Raw genomic sequence first — 20,105 nt, 5'->3', positions numbered from 1 at the left:
AAGTGGACGACATCTGGTCCCCACAACATTGAAATTGCGATAATTGCTATTATTGTAAGATGGTACTTTTGTAGCGTGTTAGTTAAGACTCTAATACAGTGATACGTGATTTGTGCTGCAGATTTTGTTTTCGTCATTTCATTTCTTTTCTGTGCACTCCACAAGAAAGACATTATTGATTATATTATACATAGAGAATGGCATTTTGGGGCTCTTTTTGTCTGTATAGAAGATTTAGAGAATTTCTTTGGCCTTGAGTCAGTCACAGAGTGGTGCTCTCTCTCTCTCTCTCTCTCTCTCCTCTCTCTCTCTCTCTCTCTCTCTGTGCCTTTTCTCCTTTCACAAATCTCATCCAAGCTCAGAGCCATCGAAAGCAAGAGGAGAGAGCCATGAATGAATGTATTCTTTTCAGCTCACATTTTATATTTAGTATTGAGTAGAATTACACATGGCCTACATAAAAGTGAATGGGGCTTCATTTTAACAGCGGGGCGTAGAAGTGGTCGGCATGGCATTGTGTGGTCTCCATTATGGGAATACGGGGAAGTTTAGCAATTCAGCCTGTCCCTGACGACAGCCAACATCATTTTTCATGATGGTTTCAAAAATGGCTTTCTCCTCTGGGTTTATGTCTGCATTTGGCACAAGGTTAAAGGTCGCTGCTACTCAGGAAGGCGGAACAACAGTTTAGGTACTGATATTATCTCGTATTATTCCCCAAAATGGTTCATTTACCGAAGGCCCCAGCCAAACTCCATGTGTTTAAGCATTCAACTAAATAGAAGCAGACAGGGAAAAAGTGAACTGGGAGCATTGAGAATTGCATTGAATATTTTACAGGAGGCTCCTGTTGTGAGATCAAATTAGCACGAGCCACAGGAGACATTCTTAGGACCGACATGACAAGAAAATTAATCAAGTTAAATGAAGGATTAGAATTAAAGGGTGTCAACCAGTAGCAAACCAGTCTGCAAAATATGTTGGCGAATTTGGATTTTCAGTACAGCCTAGTGTCATTCAATGGGCTCGCTTTTCTTATATAACTTTAAATCAAATTAACACATCTTAAGCATTCGATCAAGCAACGTTCTGCTCCTTTGTAGGCAACTCTGATGTTAAAAAAGGAAAAAAAAATTTTTGAACTGTGATGGACATATGGCAGTTAGGGTAACCCTAACCCGAAGCGATTCTCTAACTGTTCTCCATTAATATCTCCGACAAGCATCTGTCTTCCTCTTCTTTTGCTCACTTTGGAAGGAATCCCAAGGTGTTGCCAGGGCCGTCAGGAGACTTAATCTCTATAGCATGGATTGGGTCTTTCCTGGGGCCTCCTCCACCAGGGTGGGACTGGCCTGAAAAGAGATTGTGAGCAAGACACTTTCAGGTTCAACATCATTGACTTTCTCAACGAATAACAGACACATTCCAAATTTTTAAGTGAAGAAGCTGTCAAGCTCAAAACGGGTAACTGTTTACTTTCATTTTTAGTTCCTTTTACGTGGAATGACTGTTAGCCAATATAATATATGTATGTCCCCACTTGGGGGCATCCCAACCAGATATGTCTGGAGGGCAGGTCAGGTGTCAATTTAGTTTTAAGGACAATCATATAAGGGAAACCATTTTTCCACCTATGCATTTCAGAAACAGCTTCAAGGTCAAACTGAAGTTCCATCCCAGCTGAATTTGGGGAAAAGGTCGGATTTGTTGACATTCACATTAAATAGCAAATATAGGCACTTCATCTTCAATGTAACTGCCGCACTTGTAGAGCATGGTACACGGTTTTAGGACATGTGAGGAAGCCAGAGTACCTGCAGAGAAACCATCATAAGCAAATGTAGAACCCTAACCCTAACCCTAACATGGAAACTCCAAGCAAAAGAATGTGTGATTTGAATCCAGCGCTTTCTTGCTGGGAATCCAACACTCATCTTCAACTCTGCATGAACGTATTGCATTTGTACTCACGTTCTGTGTTTTACATTTTATTGGAGTTTAGCAGAGATGGTAGTCTGCAGCTGCTTTGTCAATTGGCACACCATCTCCTCTCTCAGACCAAACAACGGCAGACACCCTTCCTGCTCACCATGAAATTCTTCCAAGGTGGCAAGTTTCATCACCTCAGACTTTATGAAAGTGACGAGCCTCAAACCGCCCGGCAATTAGACTGCTGCTATCGGTGCACTACAGTTGAGGGAAATGACTGAAAACAGCTTTTCGGTTACTTCTTTCGAGTATTTTCCCCTTTGCAGTGAGGTGGTAAATAAATGCTGGGTTTCACCCTCCCATGCTATCACATCAATGGTGAAAATCATAACATCCAAATGTTTTGATGAGTTACACATTGGCTCCTTTGAGAATCACATGAAAAGAATTAGAAAAAGGATTTTAAGAAGGTTATCTAAGCTCATTGAAGGGGTTGCCAAGATTGGAGACTCACATGATTTATCAGGATGATGTTTGTGATATCATGACGGGTTGTAATGGATCACATCCCCAAGACTGATATAGCAGAGCAGAAACAGTAAGTGGCAAATCCTGTGCTGCGAGTACATTTCTGGGTTTAGCCACGCTTATCATATGCTGAGAGTTTAAACACACAAGGAGTCATCACACAGGTTAAGTACTTAATTCATCCTTCATGGATAACACTGATTGAATGTTTACATCCAAAAAGATTATCACACGAAAGTCCAAGAATCACATTGGCTAATCTCATCCTCCCTGATGATGCTGTGATGCATCAATGTCAAGTCGGCATAACAAATTCACATCCAACGTCTTAAATCTTTATAAGTCACCTGTTTGGTGTTTGTAGTGCAGAAAATGGGAAGTATCATTTTCTGCTGTGTAAATACGCAGATAACAAGAGAATGGTTATCAGTGGCAAGTCCAGGTCAAGGCTTTCATTAAATACTGAATTATTTTATTTTTATTCATTTTTGCATCACCACCAATACAGTTACATGCCAAGAATTACACTCTGTGTCACACCACATAACGTCACAATGCTGTTGCTCCAAGTTGGAATCTTAGCTTCAGCCTTCGTATGTGGAGAAAGCTTGTTCCGACCATGCTTTCAGTGCTTTTCCTAAAGCGCCATTCCAAAATCATCCATGTTGACAATCACATATAGTTCCCTAAATTTGGCAAAATTGCATTGTTGACCTTTTCTTATTTAGTAACAGTGAAGTCCAAACATTCATCATCTAGGTGAAAGTTTGATGAAGGATTCATAATGTCTAAAGTTGTGTTTATTATCAATAATGTATTATCCAAACTGCTCCAATATTTGCCACCAATTAGTTGCATTTTTTTTTGCGATATAGTAGTTTCAAAATGTAAGTAAATAATAAAATAAACTGCAAAGGCAAACGAGATTATTGGATTGTGTTTATAAAATTTTTCTTTCCTAATGTTCACTTCTGAAATTCTTAATCACACATATCCAATCAAGAAAATATTAAAACCAAGCTTAGTCCTGGGCCTCATTTTTTACTTCAGATTTTCACTCATCCAAAATTGAAAGTTGTATTTTTTTAAAGCTATATTAAATATCTCAAGAAAATAATTATTAACTTTTTTATTTTTGTTCATTACTTTTCAATTGAAATGGAAAAAGTGAATGACTTACAAATGATTCCAGCTCAGTATTTCCTCTTCTGAACGGTGCAGATGTGAGTTGAAGTGTCGTGTACTTATTTGTTAAAAAGGTGGCTATTCATTGGAATTCAAAAACCAGAAACCTTGCAGTTCGGGGTGAAAGGGCATATGAACGCTTTTCCTGATGAACCTCCTCATTCCGGCAACATTAATCAAAGCTTATTTTCGTTATTTCAGTCTGCATATTACCTTCAGATCTGACAGAAACAGCTGTCCCCCCATTTCTTGTGAATCCAGTCCGTGTGATCAGGCTTCACGACAACCAAGACAGGTGGCACCCGAGCCTCCGTCTCATTTTTTCCACTCGTTTACGTTGTCATTAATGATAAAAATCACTCAGTATACTTACAATGACAAAGAAATATTTATTACATCTTTTTTTCCCCATGATTGTTTTCATTTCTTATAGCTGCTTCAACATGTGTATTTACAAATAAACACCCTTTCTGTAGAAAACTCTAGCCAGACACAGCAGGGAAATTGAAAGATTAGAGGAGATCAGAAGGGGCACATGGTACACGCACTACAATGTTGAAACAAACACGGAGTTTGGAAAACAGTTTTTGCAAAGGTAAAATATTTTTTTTCCCGGACAAAAAGCACATCAAGGCCGGTTCTGCAAATCTGGAACACAGTGGCAGTGAGCTGCAGGTTACATGGAAACAAATTTGAGTGAAACAGAAACCAGAACCCTTTGGACCAACAATCCTAGCGACGCTATTTGTTCAGGAACGTAGTAAACATCACGAAAAGAAGTTAAATGCAGCCCCTAAAACATTGTCGCAGCGAGCTCTGATACAGTTAAGAGGTGATGCTTAGCAAAGGACAACCAAGATATACTTTAAAGCAACACCTGTATGAAGTGCAGTCTTTTTCAAAAACAGTCGATTTTGTAGGTCTTAAAAATCCATCTGGTCTTCATCAAGGACCTTCCCATGAGTCACGAGTGTAGGATGACCACTGCACGTTCAATAAGCTCCACATTTGCACAAATTCACATCCCAGGGGGTGTAATGTTTCTATGTTTTTATAAAACACACGTAACATGAAAGCGTTTTTTAATATCAAATATTATTTTCTTACTGATCACCCGTCAACAGGGGTGTGAACAAAGTATCTAACACTGTATGTTACTATAGATTCATTGTTGGATACACAGTATCCAGGATACTTATTGTTTTTTCTCATGGTGACGTGGGGAGGTGAACATTTTAGAGTGAGCAGATTCATATTGGTTGAACTCAGATGCACCGAGGATGGCACGAGATGTCAGGAAGTAAAACGAAAAAAAATCTATCCATCTTTTGTTATCTGCACAAAGCTGGAGGGATGTGAACACACGAAGAAGAAGAAAAAGAAGATGAAGAAGAAAAAAATCCACAAAAGACAAAGAGCGGGAGATAGTTAAGTGAGTTTCAGATCATGTAATGCAAATAAGTAAGTGAATTGATGCAGTGTTACAAAATATTCAACTTGAACATGCATGTAACCTATGAATGTGTTTTAGCACCCACATTGAGCAGCATTCGCAGCACTCGAGGAGTAAATATGCTCTTTAGCGAGAACAAGATTAGTCACATGAACGTTAACCACCAGACTAGAAAATTAAAACTTCTTTCTGATATTGTTCTGACTTTTTTTTTATGTACAGTTACAAACTCACTCCCATTAAGATTTTTGTGACTTACTGTCACTCTGGTTTTTATTATATTATTTGTATGTACCTAAAGAATATCTTTTTTTTAATGCACATGTGACTAAATCAAAGCAGACATATAGAAGGTATTACAGCTATTTGATTAGGAAAATGATGAGGGCCTCTGTGTGAAAATAGTCTGTCCACCCCACCCACCCCCCTTATTTTTCTTTGCTTGGCACAACAGTTAAATAGGCATGAGCTCAGTACATTTTGCTCTTCTTTTGTTTCCTTTTAGGTGGTTGGGTTGCAGTTTACCCTGAGAAAACACAATTCTGCTTCTTTCTATCTCTCTACGTGATTGCATTTTCATAGCAGCAAATAACAGATACACCACTAGAGTGTATTATGGCCACAGGAGCTTTATGTATTACACTAAATGAACAATTTTGGGGCATTTGTACATTCTGGCACGTAATCTGTTGTCATTCATCCTTAAAGTAATCCAATCATTTTTTTTTCTGCATGTCCCTTGCTTCGGGTACTGGTGTAAAGTCACAAAGTTAATGAGTGCTTGTATGTCATGGTAATGACATTACCATGAATCATGATTAATATAATAATTAATCAATAAAGTGAATTATTTTGTCTGAGTGGACATAGAGGAATGAGCCCAATATCAAATTGATGTACTGTACTGTTGTCCGTATTGTAGTATACCACAAAGCTGCATCATGATCATCTGGCAAAATATGTGCTGCTTAATCTGAGGAAGATGACACTCGCCATTGCTATTTATATACTTCAGTTCAGGTAAAGAAACATCCCCGAACTCTTGAGACATTTGCCTCTATATACAATAACTGTGTAATGAACGTGATACACAAAAAGGAATAATATGAGAGGAAACCTACAATTGTGACATTCGTTAATAACAGATTTGAACACATATTCCACTATTTGTACACCCTGATAGCACATCAGACTTTTTTCTTTCTTCCTGGACTTGGTTAAAAAAACATTCAGATTAAAAAAGACAAACTATATTGAGTATTTTCTTTTTTTTTTTTTTTCAAATTAAATGTATTCTTTTGTAGATAACCTGACGGGTTATTGTGCTAATGTGTTTTTATTGCCTTTTTTTTTTTTTTTTTTTTACCAGAGCTACAGGCTGACCACACCAGAAATCAAAGCACAAAGAATCACAATAAATAAAACACGTTGCCAGGACAAAAAAAAACAAAAAAAAAACAGACAAACAACAAAACATACCTTGCACGTCATTCAAATACTACTCTACACCCGTGTTGGCTGCGACATTTGAAGTATCTGACCCATTAAAAATAAGAGAAACAAAAAACACCATTAAAACGCTTCAATTTAGACACTAAAAATGAGTGCTTCTTTAAATGTTTTCAATATATTTTTTGCCAGAGCTCTCAACACATTAATTATTTTATCACCTGAGGAAGGTTCCATTGTGAGAGGATTTCCCTCACCCACCAAGCCAGCAAAACTGTCCTTTCTTCTGACCCACACGTCACTAATGACCCAGGTGATCTCCTAATATGAGACGTAGTCTCGTTATGTCAACTGTTGGGATCTTATGTGATGTTCCAGACGCAGACAAGGCCTGGAAACTTCAAGTCATCCTGCAGCACATCCTAAAATAACTTGCACACTGATATACCTGTTTGTGTGTGTGTGTGTCTTCCTCAACACAAATCAATTTCTAAAATCCGGGTGGTGAATAAAAGATTCTGCCTCTTTTACCATGGGCCATCGCCCTCCTTGCCACTATGTCAATCACACTAGTTGGCAAAATGCAGACTTTCATGTGGTTTTTTCCTTTTTCACTGAGAGAGATTGTCAGTGTTTATCATGTTTCTTTTTTTTTCTTTTTTTTTTTTTTTATGTAACAAAAAAGTGCTCCACAATGGGGGGAGGGGTTGCAGGGCTAGGGAAGCCTGTGGTCCAATCAGGACAGTCAATTCTTGAGAGTCCCGTCAGAATGAGCGCTATAAAAACAAGAAAGCAGCCAGAAGCGGGAGTGCGAAGCTAAGCGGGAGCATGGAACTGCAGCACCTGACGCCAGAGTTTACGTCCCTTCGAGAAGGCTCTGGTGACTCGTGACTGATGTCATCTAAAGGGAAAAAGATGACGGTAATTATTAATAATGCATAGGTAAATTATCAAATATGTCTGGACTTACGTTACTTAATAATAACATTGGTTCTAAAGCTAATAGACTACAAGTATGTCTTTGTATTAAAAATAGGAATAATTGCATCCAGAGGTAAAGAACTCATCCACTCCAACGCCCCAAAATCTCTACGGGCCCAATAAAATAAAAATTTGGCAAGTCTGTAGTCTTTAAATCTTAAAAAACGAAATACTACACCGAGAAGACACCAATTGCTTCACAAAGTTTGCATTCATTACTTAGCCCCCATAGAAAAAAATCACCAGTCATTAAGACTTTGTATGGCACTTATATAAATACTAGGAAGCATAATAGCAGGTGTTTCAAGTAGTACAAGCAGAAAACACTTTATAATAATGTGGTAATACTGTGAGGAGAGCGGAGTGTGAATTTTATCCGGACAGGTTGTCATGATAAAAGACAACAGACTGCCACTCCAGAAATACTAGTTCCTGTTTCATAGATTATATTATTTTTATAGTTTGGAAAATAAAAGAACAAAAGTTGATTCCTTTTGTTAGCTCTAAATAGCTCTGGGTGGTTAGAGTTTCCCTTAATTTTCTGTGCTAATTTTTATGAGAACAGTTTGGAACAGCATCAACCATAATGAACACAGTCAGAAAGATGAACACAAAGTGCTTATGACAATAATAAGTTTTTTTTAGTAATATTTTATATAAAAGCAGTTACTGTCAATTAGATTTTTTTTGGCAAGGTTGATAAAGTAAAAAAATATATATTAAGCATCACATGTATTGTACATATGATTAAAATGACATTTAAATAAAACAAATGTATTCAAATGTTCAACATCAGAATTAATCCAATTTAGTGACACATTGTTTGTGTTCTGACTAAACACACCATAGTGGAGAGTTCATAAAGACAAGAAAGCAAAGGTGTAAGATGGGAAAACAAAATAAAAAACAAACTGTCTGAATTGTGAAATGTTTCGTGTTTGGGTTATGAGCATTTTAAATTGAGAAAAATCATGAGCACACACACATACACACCCACACAATTTTTGGTATAATTCATCTCATTTACATTATTAATGTAAAATACATAGTGTATTTTCTATACTCTATTTGAATTATTGGATAATCCTTTGTGTTAATATGACAAATTTCATGACAAATTGCACAGACCCACACACAAATCCAATGCACAGATTCACACACATCAAAAGCAACCAAACCCACGCACGCACGCACACACACACACATTGGTGTAAAATCCCACCAACCTCTGGGCTCAAGACTGTTGTGACTGTTTTCGTCAAAGTCGACTCCTTCCTGAACGCTCCCAGAGTTCCGCACACAATTGTCTTGAAACACAAAAGAAGAGAGAAGCTGACGCGTGATTACTGAAATCCGACGTCACTCATCTCCAGTTTTTGGGCAGAACCATACCAACAATGTTTGACTTACTTTGTGGCCTAACAAAGACTTTGAGTCGAAGGCAGCTCCTTCTTCCTTTGGTGTCAGTGAGGGAAGCTGTGGAAAAATCAGCCACTATTAAGTACAAATAATATTAGTTTTTTCTTATACATTTCAAACCAAACATCCATTCATCCATTTTTTTTCCACCACTTTCCTCACTAGGGTCCACTAGGGTCACGCAATTGCTGGAGTCTATGCCAGCCCTCTTCAGGAGAGAGGTACACCCTGAACTGGTTGCCAACTGGTGGGCCTGGAATTTGAACCCTGGTCCTCAGAACTGTGAGGCAACAATTTTGATTGTCAGTCACCACAAATAAAGAGGAAACTACAAAACCAAGATATGTAGAAAACCAAATTCAGTGCTGATCCAGTACAAAATTTTTGGTGTTAAAATAAAATAAATTGTATGGGCAATTTTTACTCGTGGATTATACACTGCTTTGGTATTATTCTCGTCTAATTGTCATAAATATCAAACTGTACATCTGGCTTATGCCTTTCATCAGCCTTCTTCAAGTTTAGTGAACAAGCTGACAAGGTTAACTGTGTTTTCAGAGGAGGAATTCAACTTTATATCTTTTAAAATAGTCTACCCCGGAGGAGCTTTATCTCCTTTTCTGAACTTGCCTCCCTCATCCTGGTGTAAAAGCATTTAGACTCAATATACAGTCGCATAAAGCAGCTCAATGTCATCTCCATATTTCCATTCCTCATTTCTGACACGTTCACCTTCAAAATAGAAAGCAGTAGTTCATGTGCATCCAAAAACTTTGGCGTTTCTTTGCTTATTAGTCATTCATAGACTACAAGAGCACTGACCTGCCTTCAACTGGTGCTTTCGTTATTGTCTGGAATATTTGGATGTGTCGCTTTAGCAGTATCTTCATCACACAACCTTCTCTTTCTCTGGCTTCTTATGAGCTGGTGGCTCAATCTGTTTATAGGTAACATTTAAATGGCAAAATTCATCTGTGTGCATGTGTGTGTGTGTTTTTTTTGTAGAATTTTACAGATGAGGGCCAAATGTCTTACAGCACAGTTCTGCAAAAATACTGTAAACAAGCGTGTCACACAAGCAGTTGGCAACATTACTTTGAACTCTTACAACTGATTCAAAAGTGAATTTTGAATAGCCTTCATGACTATACAATATATTGTTAGCAGGTTCAGAATTTGACTGAATGCATTTGGGTATGCCAAGATTGATTTTCAAAATATTTGGAAACAATAGTAGTGCATTAACAAATGGCCAAAATGACACCCTTTATGAATTAAAAATGTCGCAAACTGTATACTGATTGTAAAAGTGTCCCACTGATGCTAACTCATCCTCACTCATCTAAAAGCTAGCGTATATGTGACAGATTCTGACCTAGTGAGGAATCAATTGATTCCGCTCTTAACTCATGACTGAGGTTCTTATTTCAAAATGAGCAACATCAGATCCTGTATGGCCATGAGAGGAAATCAAAAGTAATTGTAAACCTCGCCCCGAGTGGACATTTGGATGTCAAGTCGCAGAGCGAGGATATAAATGTGCGAAAAACAATGTTGATCACGCTGCGTCTGGGTATTTGTGTCAACGTATATTCAATCAGTTACTTCTCAACTAGTCTAACTTTGTGTCTCTGAAGTTTGCAACTATGATCTCTGCAGTGTGGTCTCACTTGGTTGACTTGAACTAATCCTACATTTCTTGGACTATGATGAAACATGTCTCGCTTCTCTTAATAAAGGTCAAAGCAGCCAAATGTATCAGCATCAAATACATACAGTGCTTAACTCATTTATTATACCACCATGTGATGTAACGATTAAGCCAGAACTGGCCTAAATTAATAAAAGAATAAATGGATAAAACACCAGTATAGAGAAGCGCTTGACATTTATATAAAAAAGGGAAAATAAAATGAAAAGCATTTTGTATCTTGATTAAGCTGTCTAATTATAGATCTTTAATCACCATACAGGCTGAGAAAATCCATATATGGCAAATGGTGCAGAGGACACCCACAAAGAAAAGAAACGGAAATGGCATTGACCTGTGTGTTCTGCAAACGGTGATAACTTCCATCAACAAACATCGAGGCAGCCGTTATGGTTTGGAATGCTAAAAAGGGCCAAACGGTTTTAGAAACAGGAGAAAATAAACCTCAGAAGAGATTGAGAAACACACAACTGCTCTTGTTTCCTTTCAACAATCACGACTGCAATTATGCATCGTAAGGTGTCATGTGATGGAGACTTTACAATGCAGAATTAGTTTGGGAGCTCAATTGCTGTCCGTGACCACATTTATATTTGTGGTGTCAGAACAAACGGAAATTTTTCTGTGTTCTTCACAAAGTTGCCACTCGCGTTTATGCTTTTTTTTCTTTTTCCAGTTTGTCACTCACATTTCATCCCAGTGTCCTCTATTCAGATCCTCTGCCGCTTTCTCAGCTAATACAATCATCCCTTCACAGACTGCAACGCACCAGCAATTACACTTGTGTCTCCTTTGCTTTGCTCATGTCTGCCACTGAGGTCACAGTCTGGTTTTTCTATCCTCAAGCAACACGGCTGAGCTCCACCACTGCTCACTGAAACTTCAACTCTACCAATAATTCTACCTCCGCTTTCCATTCAAACCAGTATCACATGGTCAGCTGCATGAGCGAATTGCGCACAAAAGTTTCGAATCTATTTTAAACATTTTTTTACACCCCATACTCTGTGGTAAAAATAAAAACAATACGAATGGGCTGTGAGAGTAATGCTGAAGCTACAGGTGACACTGGAACAGCATGGCCAGTTTAGCATCAGAAATTTGAAGAGACCAATGTACGACAAAAAAGGGGAAAAAATAGTGAGCGAATGAAGGAAAATTAAGGCTGACATGTAAATCCAAAGTTTTTCTTTCACCTGTTAGTATGCAGTCAAGGACAAGCTCCACATGTATGCATACATGTGCTCAAAAGCCTCCATTTAAACATTGATTTCAGAAATCTATGAGGATATTTAAACAGATATACACGTCAGTTTAAAATAAAAATTGTGACGTCAAGTAAAAAACAGCAACTAAATCTATCGACATGATAAGTCTTCCTATCTGGAACTCTCCAAAAAGTACCTGCGGAGACCAAAAATGTGTTTGTTCATGGTCAAAATGTCACAATGCACACCAAAATAGAGTTTATGTGGACATGGCAGCAGAATGATGATGGCTATTATTTCTGGTTTGACACCGACAGAACACAGCAGTGAGACTACACAAAATCCGCGTAAGGCCTCTTTGTAAGGTGATTTAGCCAGACCCCGATATAAACACTGTGGGATCAGATGTGTGCGGATTGGTTTATGTCGGGCCCTTTTGTCCTTGCTTCTCTGTGAGAAGTTAAAGGGAAAGGCGTTTGTGCTATCTAAGCCCACGTCATTATCGATGTAGATCTGTGCTGAGTGTACACAAGCGCTGAGCCTGGGCGTTTGAAGCGTTGGGGGCTTTACAGGGAGTCAGTCATCTCTCTCACACGGGGAGAGCCAGACTCTCAACTGTCTCCTCTGAAAATTGGATTTCTATCCTGTGAGATTAGGATCAGGCTTCCACTGCTCTACTACAGCTCTCTAAGAAAAACATGCCGCCCTCTGAGGCCTTGAGAAGCCAGCAGCAATGACTTCATAGTCATCTTAGTAACCTTTGGCCTTGCTAGACCTGTCGGCAATACTGCTTGGCCTTTATTCGGGTATTGGCCTGTCTGCCAGACGGCCAATAGCCAACAGCAGGTGTCATCTATTTGACGTGACCCCGCCTCCACTTCCCTCCTGCCTGGGGCCAGTGGCAATCACTGTGGAGGAGGATAAAGGAGTATCTGTCTCACTAAGGCAGGCAGACATGACCCCCACCTCACTTTGTCACATACAGAATCCCAACCCAAAGTTAACGCACAATGCTTCAATGAGCTATCGGCTATTGTTATGCTTTTTTTCCCCAATATGGCACAGTCTGCAATGGGACAAATAGCAGCAGCTGCTAAAACATAGTTTAATGCGAATTCAATTAGCATAAGCATAGCATAATACAAACATGCAGTCTAAGTTGGCTATCTGATTCTGCATCAATGAGATATTCAACAGCTGTACCACATTATTTTCATTCCCATTATGTAGCGCACAGCACATCTGATGGGCTTCCTGTCAACAGCAACAGAAAGCTATGGCTCATGGGTATTTTCACTTTCATGCCATCTAACATAACCAACTGAACATGCTTTGTCAAAAACAATTGTAGAATTGTAGAATAACAAAAAATAACAGGGGTCTCTACTTCTGAGACGAATGAGGCCCAAGTTTAAAAACAACTAGTGTCAAACGATTATAAACACAAATAAAATTATGAATAGCTCAGAGCAGACTGGCTTTGGCATCATCAATCAATAATGTTGAACTGATTGGTATGAAACAGAACAGTAGTTTCTACATGAATATTCCAATTCCAGACTGCGTCTCTTTTTAATGAAGTCTGGCTCAAACCTAACAATAAATGTCTGTTGTGGATTGTCTAGCAATGTATTATTGGTTCCTTGTACTTGTCTTGGACTTATAAAAATACTACAAATCTACCATCAAGAGCCACTGTATCTGGTTTATTCCTGCCGTCCGGACCCTTCAGGGCTGTGACATCATTTATGAAAACATACGTTTCCAGCTGCTTGTTTTCCTGAGTCTTCCCACAAGGAGAAAAGAGAAAGCTGAGCTCAACCAGTCAGTATGAAAAGACACTTCACTCCAAAACCTAAACATTGTAAGTATTTTTGTACTTGCGAGTTTTTTCTTGCTACAAGGAACCAGAACAAACAATTTCCATTTAGTGTTTTTTTCAGTATTGTTGGTACTTTTTGTGTATGCTTTCAAACATTGTACACATTTCAAAAAGGCTAACACTTTCCAAATATAGTGGAAACTCAAACACTAATGCTGTATTTTTTGTAATGTAACAAATTCGTTTGAAGTATTAGTGAATTCAAATCACTGCTGTGTATGATGTTGCCTTAGTTCTGCTAACCTCACTGGATTAACACTGGGTGAGTTAGTTGACACAGGTCCTGCCGGGATTTGAACCCAAGTCCTCAGAACTGTGAGGTCATCGCTCTGACCAGATGATCCACAGCATCACCTCTTTTTATTATTATCAATATAATTTATTTTGTACATCTTTTAACTTAAGAATGTGGCCCTGGAAAATTTTTTTTCTAGGGCCACCATAAATTGGTCCACCACTGTCCAGGAATTAATTATATTTGACTTTCGATGTTCCACTGTATAAATAATGTCCACAAATAAACCAGAATAAAATAACTAATGATGTTAACTCACATCATAACATGGTAATCACACACTTGATGGAACAAAGGAATTCTTTTTGGGTGATTTCTGTCAATAATACAATAATACAATACAATAATACTGTCATCCTTATACTCACAGATGTAGTAGTACTCTCTGCCAGGGCGGAACTCAAAGCCTAATGAGAAGGGTGTAAAGAGCTGGAACTTTTCGGAAAACTTCAGCGGTCCATTTGAAGACAAAGGCCTGTTGCACTCCCAGCGCTTGAAGCCCTTGGCGGTATGATCGCACGAGCTGTAGCCATCGTAGTTCACCATGTAAAGCACATAGCGCTCGGCTCGCTCATCCGACACAGGGCTGATGTAATGCGGACAGTAGACGTCAAGGTAGTCATTGATGCAGACGTCAATGTGGTAATCACCCCGGTAGAACCTGAAGAAAGCAGAGAAAACAGTAAAATATTGATATATCAAGAAGGGTCGGTAGACATCATTAAAGTGTCAAATATGCAGGTTTTCTTTCAGGTGGATGTGATATGAAAATTCTTCCATGGTGATTTATTCCCAATGTTATCTCGGGTCAGTTGGAAGACTAGAGAGTAGCAGTCTTGAAGGGGAACTAACCCTAAGGTTTCAAAACTGTCTATTTTATTTGTGCATGTCTTCTTTATCAGCAGGTTTACTTAAATCAAAAAATAATTCTAATTATTCAAAAATAAATCTGTTTAAAAGTTTACATTTGCTTTCATCTACTCATTGTCATTTTTACATATTTTTGTGTGAGTGTTTCTTTAGGGTTGTCCCTTTCAGGGTCACCACAGTGTGTCATCTCAGACAAACGCATATACATGTTTGGCACAATTTTTTTTTTTTTTTTTTTTTTTTACACCGGGTGCCGTTCCTGACGCAACCCTTCTCAGGGAGTGGAGGCCCCAGTGGGATACAAACCCAGAACCCCTGGTTTACCAAACCAGTGCTCTAACCACTGAGCTACCGGGCCTCTGTTTTCACATATTTTTGTGAGATTGTGAATTTGAGAGAAGATGACATCTATTGGTCACATCCAGCACAGCAGCATGCCGAAGTACCAGTCTATTGGATGCACAAATAAGCGAGAAAAAAGTAGACGCAAAGAACAGGAAATGTTTCTCTCAGATGCCACATCCAATGAAACTTCTATAAGACTGTAATGTAGTGGTTGAAGTGACTTTACAGGATCGGAATTGTGGACAAATTCAATTTTGGAAAGCGCAAGGTCATCTGTAAAGATGACTTTGAACCCATCTGCTTCAAGACTGAGCAAAAGAGAAACCAGTGGAAAAAAATTACTGAACATGCTCAGTGATAGTCGACAAGGCCAGGTAATTGCTGTGAGAAGGGTTGTAACAAAGTTATTTTTCGTTAACATGTGCAGGAAAAAGTGCCTGATTAGCTTGTGGTCAGGGTTCTCTGTGTACAAGTCAGATTTAGCCACCTCAAACTAATCTAGTCATTCCTTTTAAACACTCATCCTAGAAAAATGACGTCCCTCAAACTCTTCAAACAAAATTGGAAACAGAGAAAAAAATAATGTATTCTGACTAAATTTGCGAAGTTAATCATGCGAACAATAATACTAAAATATGATGAGAGAAGTAATGGGTGATTTCTGTTTTTATTTCGCACAGGTCATGTTTCTTGTAATCGTTAGGACATGGTGTTCACCACAGTCCACAGAGCCCTGCTATCAGCCTTCTGAGACCAGCTAATGGTCATGTTAGCAGTCACTTCCAAACATTAGCACTTACCGCTGAATCTCCCTGCAACACACCAGCGCCCTGGCAGAAATCCTCTCGCGATATCCCTTCATCAGTCGGAAGCCATTTATCAGCGTTAGTGCTGGACAATGACGACTTGTGCTAGTGCAGAAATTGAGGGCCTATACGAGGCTGGTTAGCATTTGCCTTATGAGAATACCGTTTCTGGAATGTGATCTTCATTAGCAAATAGGAAAGGTGAAGACAGCTTCTGCAAGACTTTTAGAAAATGAGGCATGTGTTAAAGCTTAACTATGCCCCCCAGTTTTGCCTACTGTAAATTGTGCGGCGAAGAAATAGGGAGAAAACGCTCAGCACGGATAAGACAGGTATTCATTTGAGATGAGAATGATTGGAAACATATATTCCCTGAGGCACCATATAAGGTTGCATATCTGAGGCTTTTAGCAGGCAGCGATTAAGACCATAGCGGCTGGTTGAGTCATTATAGCTGCTAATGGGCCTTGGATCAGTACCACAGACATGCTACAGATGTCTTGAATACTCCTCCTATGTTCACTGACACATGAGTCATGAAGAGGGGGGACAGGCTACTGTCTATGTTCAAGCACCAGGATCAGCTGATGCAGTCGCTAAACAACACAACAGATTTGTTTAGTTTGGTAAAACCGGAATTAGTTGGCTGGAGATCAGAAAATGAGACAAGTTCTGCTCCGTGTTGATTCTTTTAGCGAAGCAATACCTAATCTCTGGCCAGGTGAGATTGGAAAAGAAAAGGTTTGATGCACAGCTGTTGCAGTGGACATGCTACGGCTGAAATGTCCGTGCGACATGAGACGTGTGTAGCGCACTGCGTGATATTCTTCGAAATATCATGTTGTCCCTACACAGATTGTACTTTATGTATGCTGCAGGATTCGTGGCCAACCTATTGAATTTGCAGAGGCCACAGATGAGTAACTGTGTGTTTCATCATTTAAATTCTAATCTGTCTAATCTTTTCTCTCTCTCTCTCACTCGCTTTAGAATGGTCAAATATGAAACAAAAAAACTGGTCAAATATGAAACAAAAAAGCTTGTTTTCTTCAGAGAACCCCAATCACTTCTCAGATTTTTGCTCCGGGCAAATACAGCGTTCCCTTAGTTTCAACACAGCTTGCTGATATTATGACTTGCGAGGCTCAAGCGGCTCCATGGTATCATGACCTTTAGCCAGAAGCAGCGGATGATCTTGCTTTGTCTTTACTGAAGCCATATGTCAGCTTCAACTTAGCTAGTGTCAGGAGATGTCCATATACCTAACCACAACTAAAATTCTGAGATTGGTGACATCTCAGAAGAACTTTGAACTAATCGATAAGAAAGTCTGGAACAAGCTTTTCAAAATGATCAACCTCTTAGTACTCACACCCAGATTGTTTCTGGAGAGGAGACAGTGTTTAGTTCTGGCTTCAACGGGCTTCTACAAAGCAGTCTCTTGTGAACAATTCAGACTTCTCCAGCATACAATTGCAGTTATCATCACTAAAGGAGAAGTCAAATAGTCAAGGGCCGTTGTTGCCTCTTGCAGTCAAACATGGAAATGGATTGTTCTGAGTCCAATATTTTAGGATTTTCCATCGGTGATGCTTTGGAAACAAAATTGTTAATATATGTCAAGTCAAATTTCATAAGAATTTTAAAGAACAAACGCTCAAAGATTATGTCTGACAACATCCATGTATTCATTTTCAACACTGCTTATCCCGGTAACAGTTGCTGGGGCTGGAGCCTATTCCAGCTGACTTTGGGCGTAAGGCAGACTACACCCTGAACTGGTCGCCAGTGAGCTGCAGGGAACAATGTCTGATAACATTACACACTCCAAAATATGATACAAGTACCTCAAGAGACAATGGGAAAGATATGAAGAAGGTAATGAGAGAACAGAAATGAGCCAAATCAGGGAATAAAATGAAAATGAGGAGTGACAAATTTACTGTAGATTTTGAATATTCACGGATACCTGTTTGTCTTCAAATTGAATGTTGAATTCCTGCACTTCATAAAACCTTTCTTGGGCTGTTGGGTCTATAAGATGTTTGGAGTATTAATTTGCACAATATGAGCAAACCATTACAATGGATAGTAGGGAAAAAGTGATCATGTACATTGCAGCAGATGTTGGCGAGATGAATGAATGCAGACACGTTTGAGTAACAGAAACTAAATATTGCGAAGAAACAAAAGCACATCCTGATTCAAGATGTATTTAGATAGACAACATTTCAAGCTTTTACTGTCCTTTGGTTTCGATTAAGGAAGAAGCTGATGGCAGCTTTTCTTCCGCTGATGTCTGCTTTGATGTTGACAATCTTTGCCCTGAGAGCATCTGGGACCCCCCACTGTGTCTTCTCAAGACAGTTTTCCTTTCAGGTCATCAAAACAGATGTAAAAGTGAACTGCTGCTAGTTATACAGTATGACACACACTAGGATTTCAATTAGCTCAAATGTAAACACATCTGAGACAATATGAGAATGGGAATTCAGAGGGATTAAAGTCACACATGTACTCAGTCTGTGCATTTACAGATTATGTCACAAATTAAAGTTTTTTTTTCATATTTTTAATTGGAACTGGTATGGTATTTCTTGGATGACAGTATCTTTGCTGACACATAGGGGTTAATATTTGCAGAAGCTGAAGATTTCCAGACCCTGGTGTCCCCCGGGAGACCAAACGGACGTCGGTTGGCGGTGCAACGGGTCAAACAGCACCAAGTATGACCGGTGGACTTCTGAGTTGTATAGTTTTAAAGACCACGTCGTGACACGGGATTCGTCTCAGAGGCAATCTCCATTTATTTGACACAGCTGCCGTGAACAAGGCGAAACAAACACTTTGAAGTATCTCTAGCATCAAGCTAGGACCTAGACAAGTGGAACAAATATATTATCTTCTATACAAACTACAAAGTGTGAATACTCCTCTGCCACAATGTAACTTACCACAACGTATATTGGCAAAAAAGGGGAAGTGTGAAGACTGTCGCAGTACTTATTACGGGAGGGTGTGTCCCCTTTACATGTACGTGGTGGTGCAAGGCTTAATTACAACGTTCCACTCAGGGCTAATGTGTCAGAAAGCTATTGACAAATTTTGTATGATTGTAAAAATAACAAAAAATACACTTTTAACTCAGTTACACCCATACACATATTAAATTGTGATTCTTTGACAAACAGGTTTACAATGTTTTGAGGATTCATTCAAACTGAATACATTCGTTTTGTTTTTTGAAGAGGTGGCCATCAAAACAATCAAACCTTAACTTTAAAAACAACAACACCGTTCCGCACTCTTGTATCATAATGACCACTCTGTAAATAAACGATCCTAGAATCCTAAATCCTTTTGTTGTGGGGATTAATGATTCTCCATTGGTTGAATGACTCGACCAGGAAACGGGAGTTTATCAATGAATCTGTAACTGGAGTTCTTAGCACATAACTACAGATAATCCCCTTGTCAGTCCACTCCCCACCTTGTCTGCTTTCTCGATCCCCATCTGTTGTGTTGGCCTGGCATCTTGAATGTATGGCAGAGTCATGAGTATGGATGAAATGAACATAGTGTTTGGTTTGTGTGCATTTGCAGATGGCGATCGGAAGTGATAAAAGAAGAGAAGGAAAAGGACTGCAGAGGGAGTGATGAAAACACATTACGAGCCACAGAAGAGTTAGGGAACAGATAACCAATAAAAAGAAATGGAGGGAAGCATATGAAGGAAAATATTTCTACTTTATTTATCATGCATTTAATGTGTTTTTTGATGCTCTACTGGAGAACATTCTAGTGTAAAGCACAACTTTGATCGAGAGACAGGAAAAAAGGGAATGGGAAAAATGGAGAGGAGGAGAAGAACTGTAATTTATGTTGGTTTCCTCATGACTCGAGTTGAGGAGCAGCTTCCCAAAATTATTCTAAAAAGTAAAGAGATCATTTTGGCCGGCACACACACATGAAACCTCTGTCTGAACACACTCACTCTCACACACTAACACATACATGCACAGATAACTGTGGAGTGATCACTCC

The 20,105-nt window shown here is 39.0% G+C and overlaps 1 protein-coding gene across 1 annotated transcript in view; it reads right to left on the bottom strand.

Moving 5' to 3' along the window:
• Positions 1–4,055: 4,055 nt before the first annotated feature.
• The window catches only part of LOC133491047 (ephrin-A5b-like), a 75,884-nt gene continuing 59,834 nt past the window's right edge, over positions 4,056–20,105 (bottom strand). The window contains exons 3-6 of the mRNA XM_061801909.1: positions 14,409–14,701; positions 8,936–9,001; positions 8,752–8,832; positions 4,056–7,445 (exon numbers count right to left, since the gene is read on the bottom strand). Coding sequence (XP_061657893.1) covers positions 7,321–7,445; positions 8,752–8,832; positions 8,936–9,001; positions 14,409–14,701 — 565 coding nt within the window. The 3' untranslated portion in view covers positions 4,056–7,320. The remainder of the gene's footprint in view (positions 7,446–8,751; positions 8,833–8,935; positions 9,002–14,408; positions 14,702–20,105) is intronic.

This window comes from Syngnathoides biaculeatus, chromosome 17, assembly GCF_019802595.1.
Source record: "Syngnathoides biaculeatus isolate LvHL_M chromosome 17, ASM1980259v1, whole genome shotgun sequence".
Lineage (NCBI taxonomy): Eukaryota > Metazoa > Chordata > Actinopteri > Syngnathiformes > Syngnathidae > Syngnathoides > Syngnathoides biaculeatus.
This window is presented reverse-complemented; position numbering and strand designations above follow the sequence as displayed.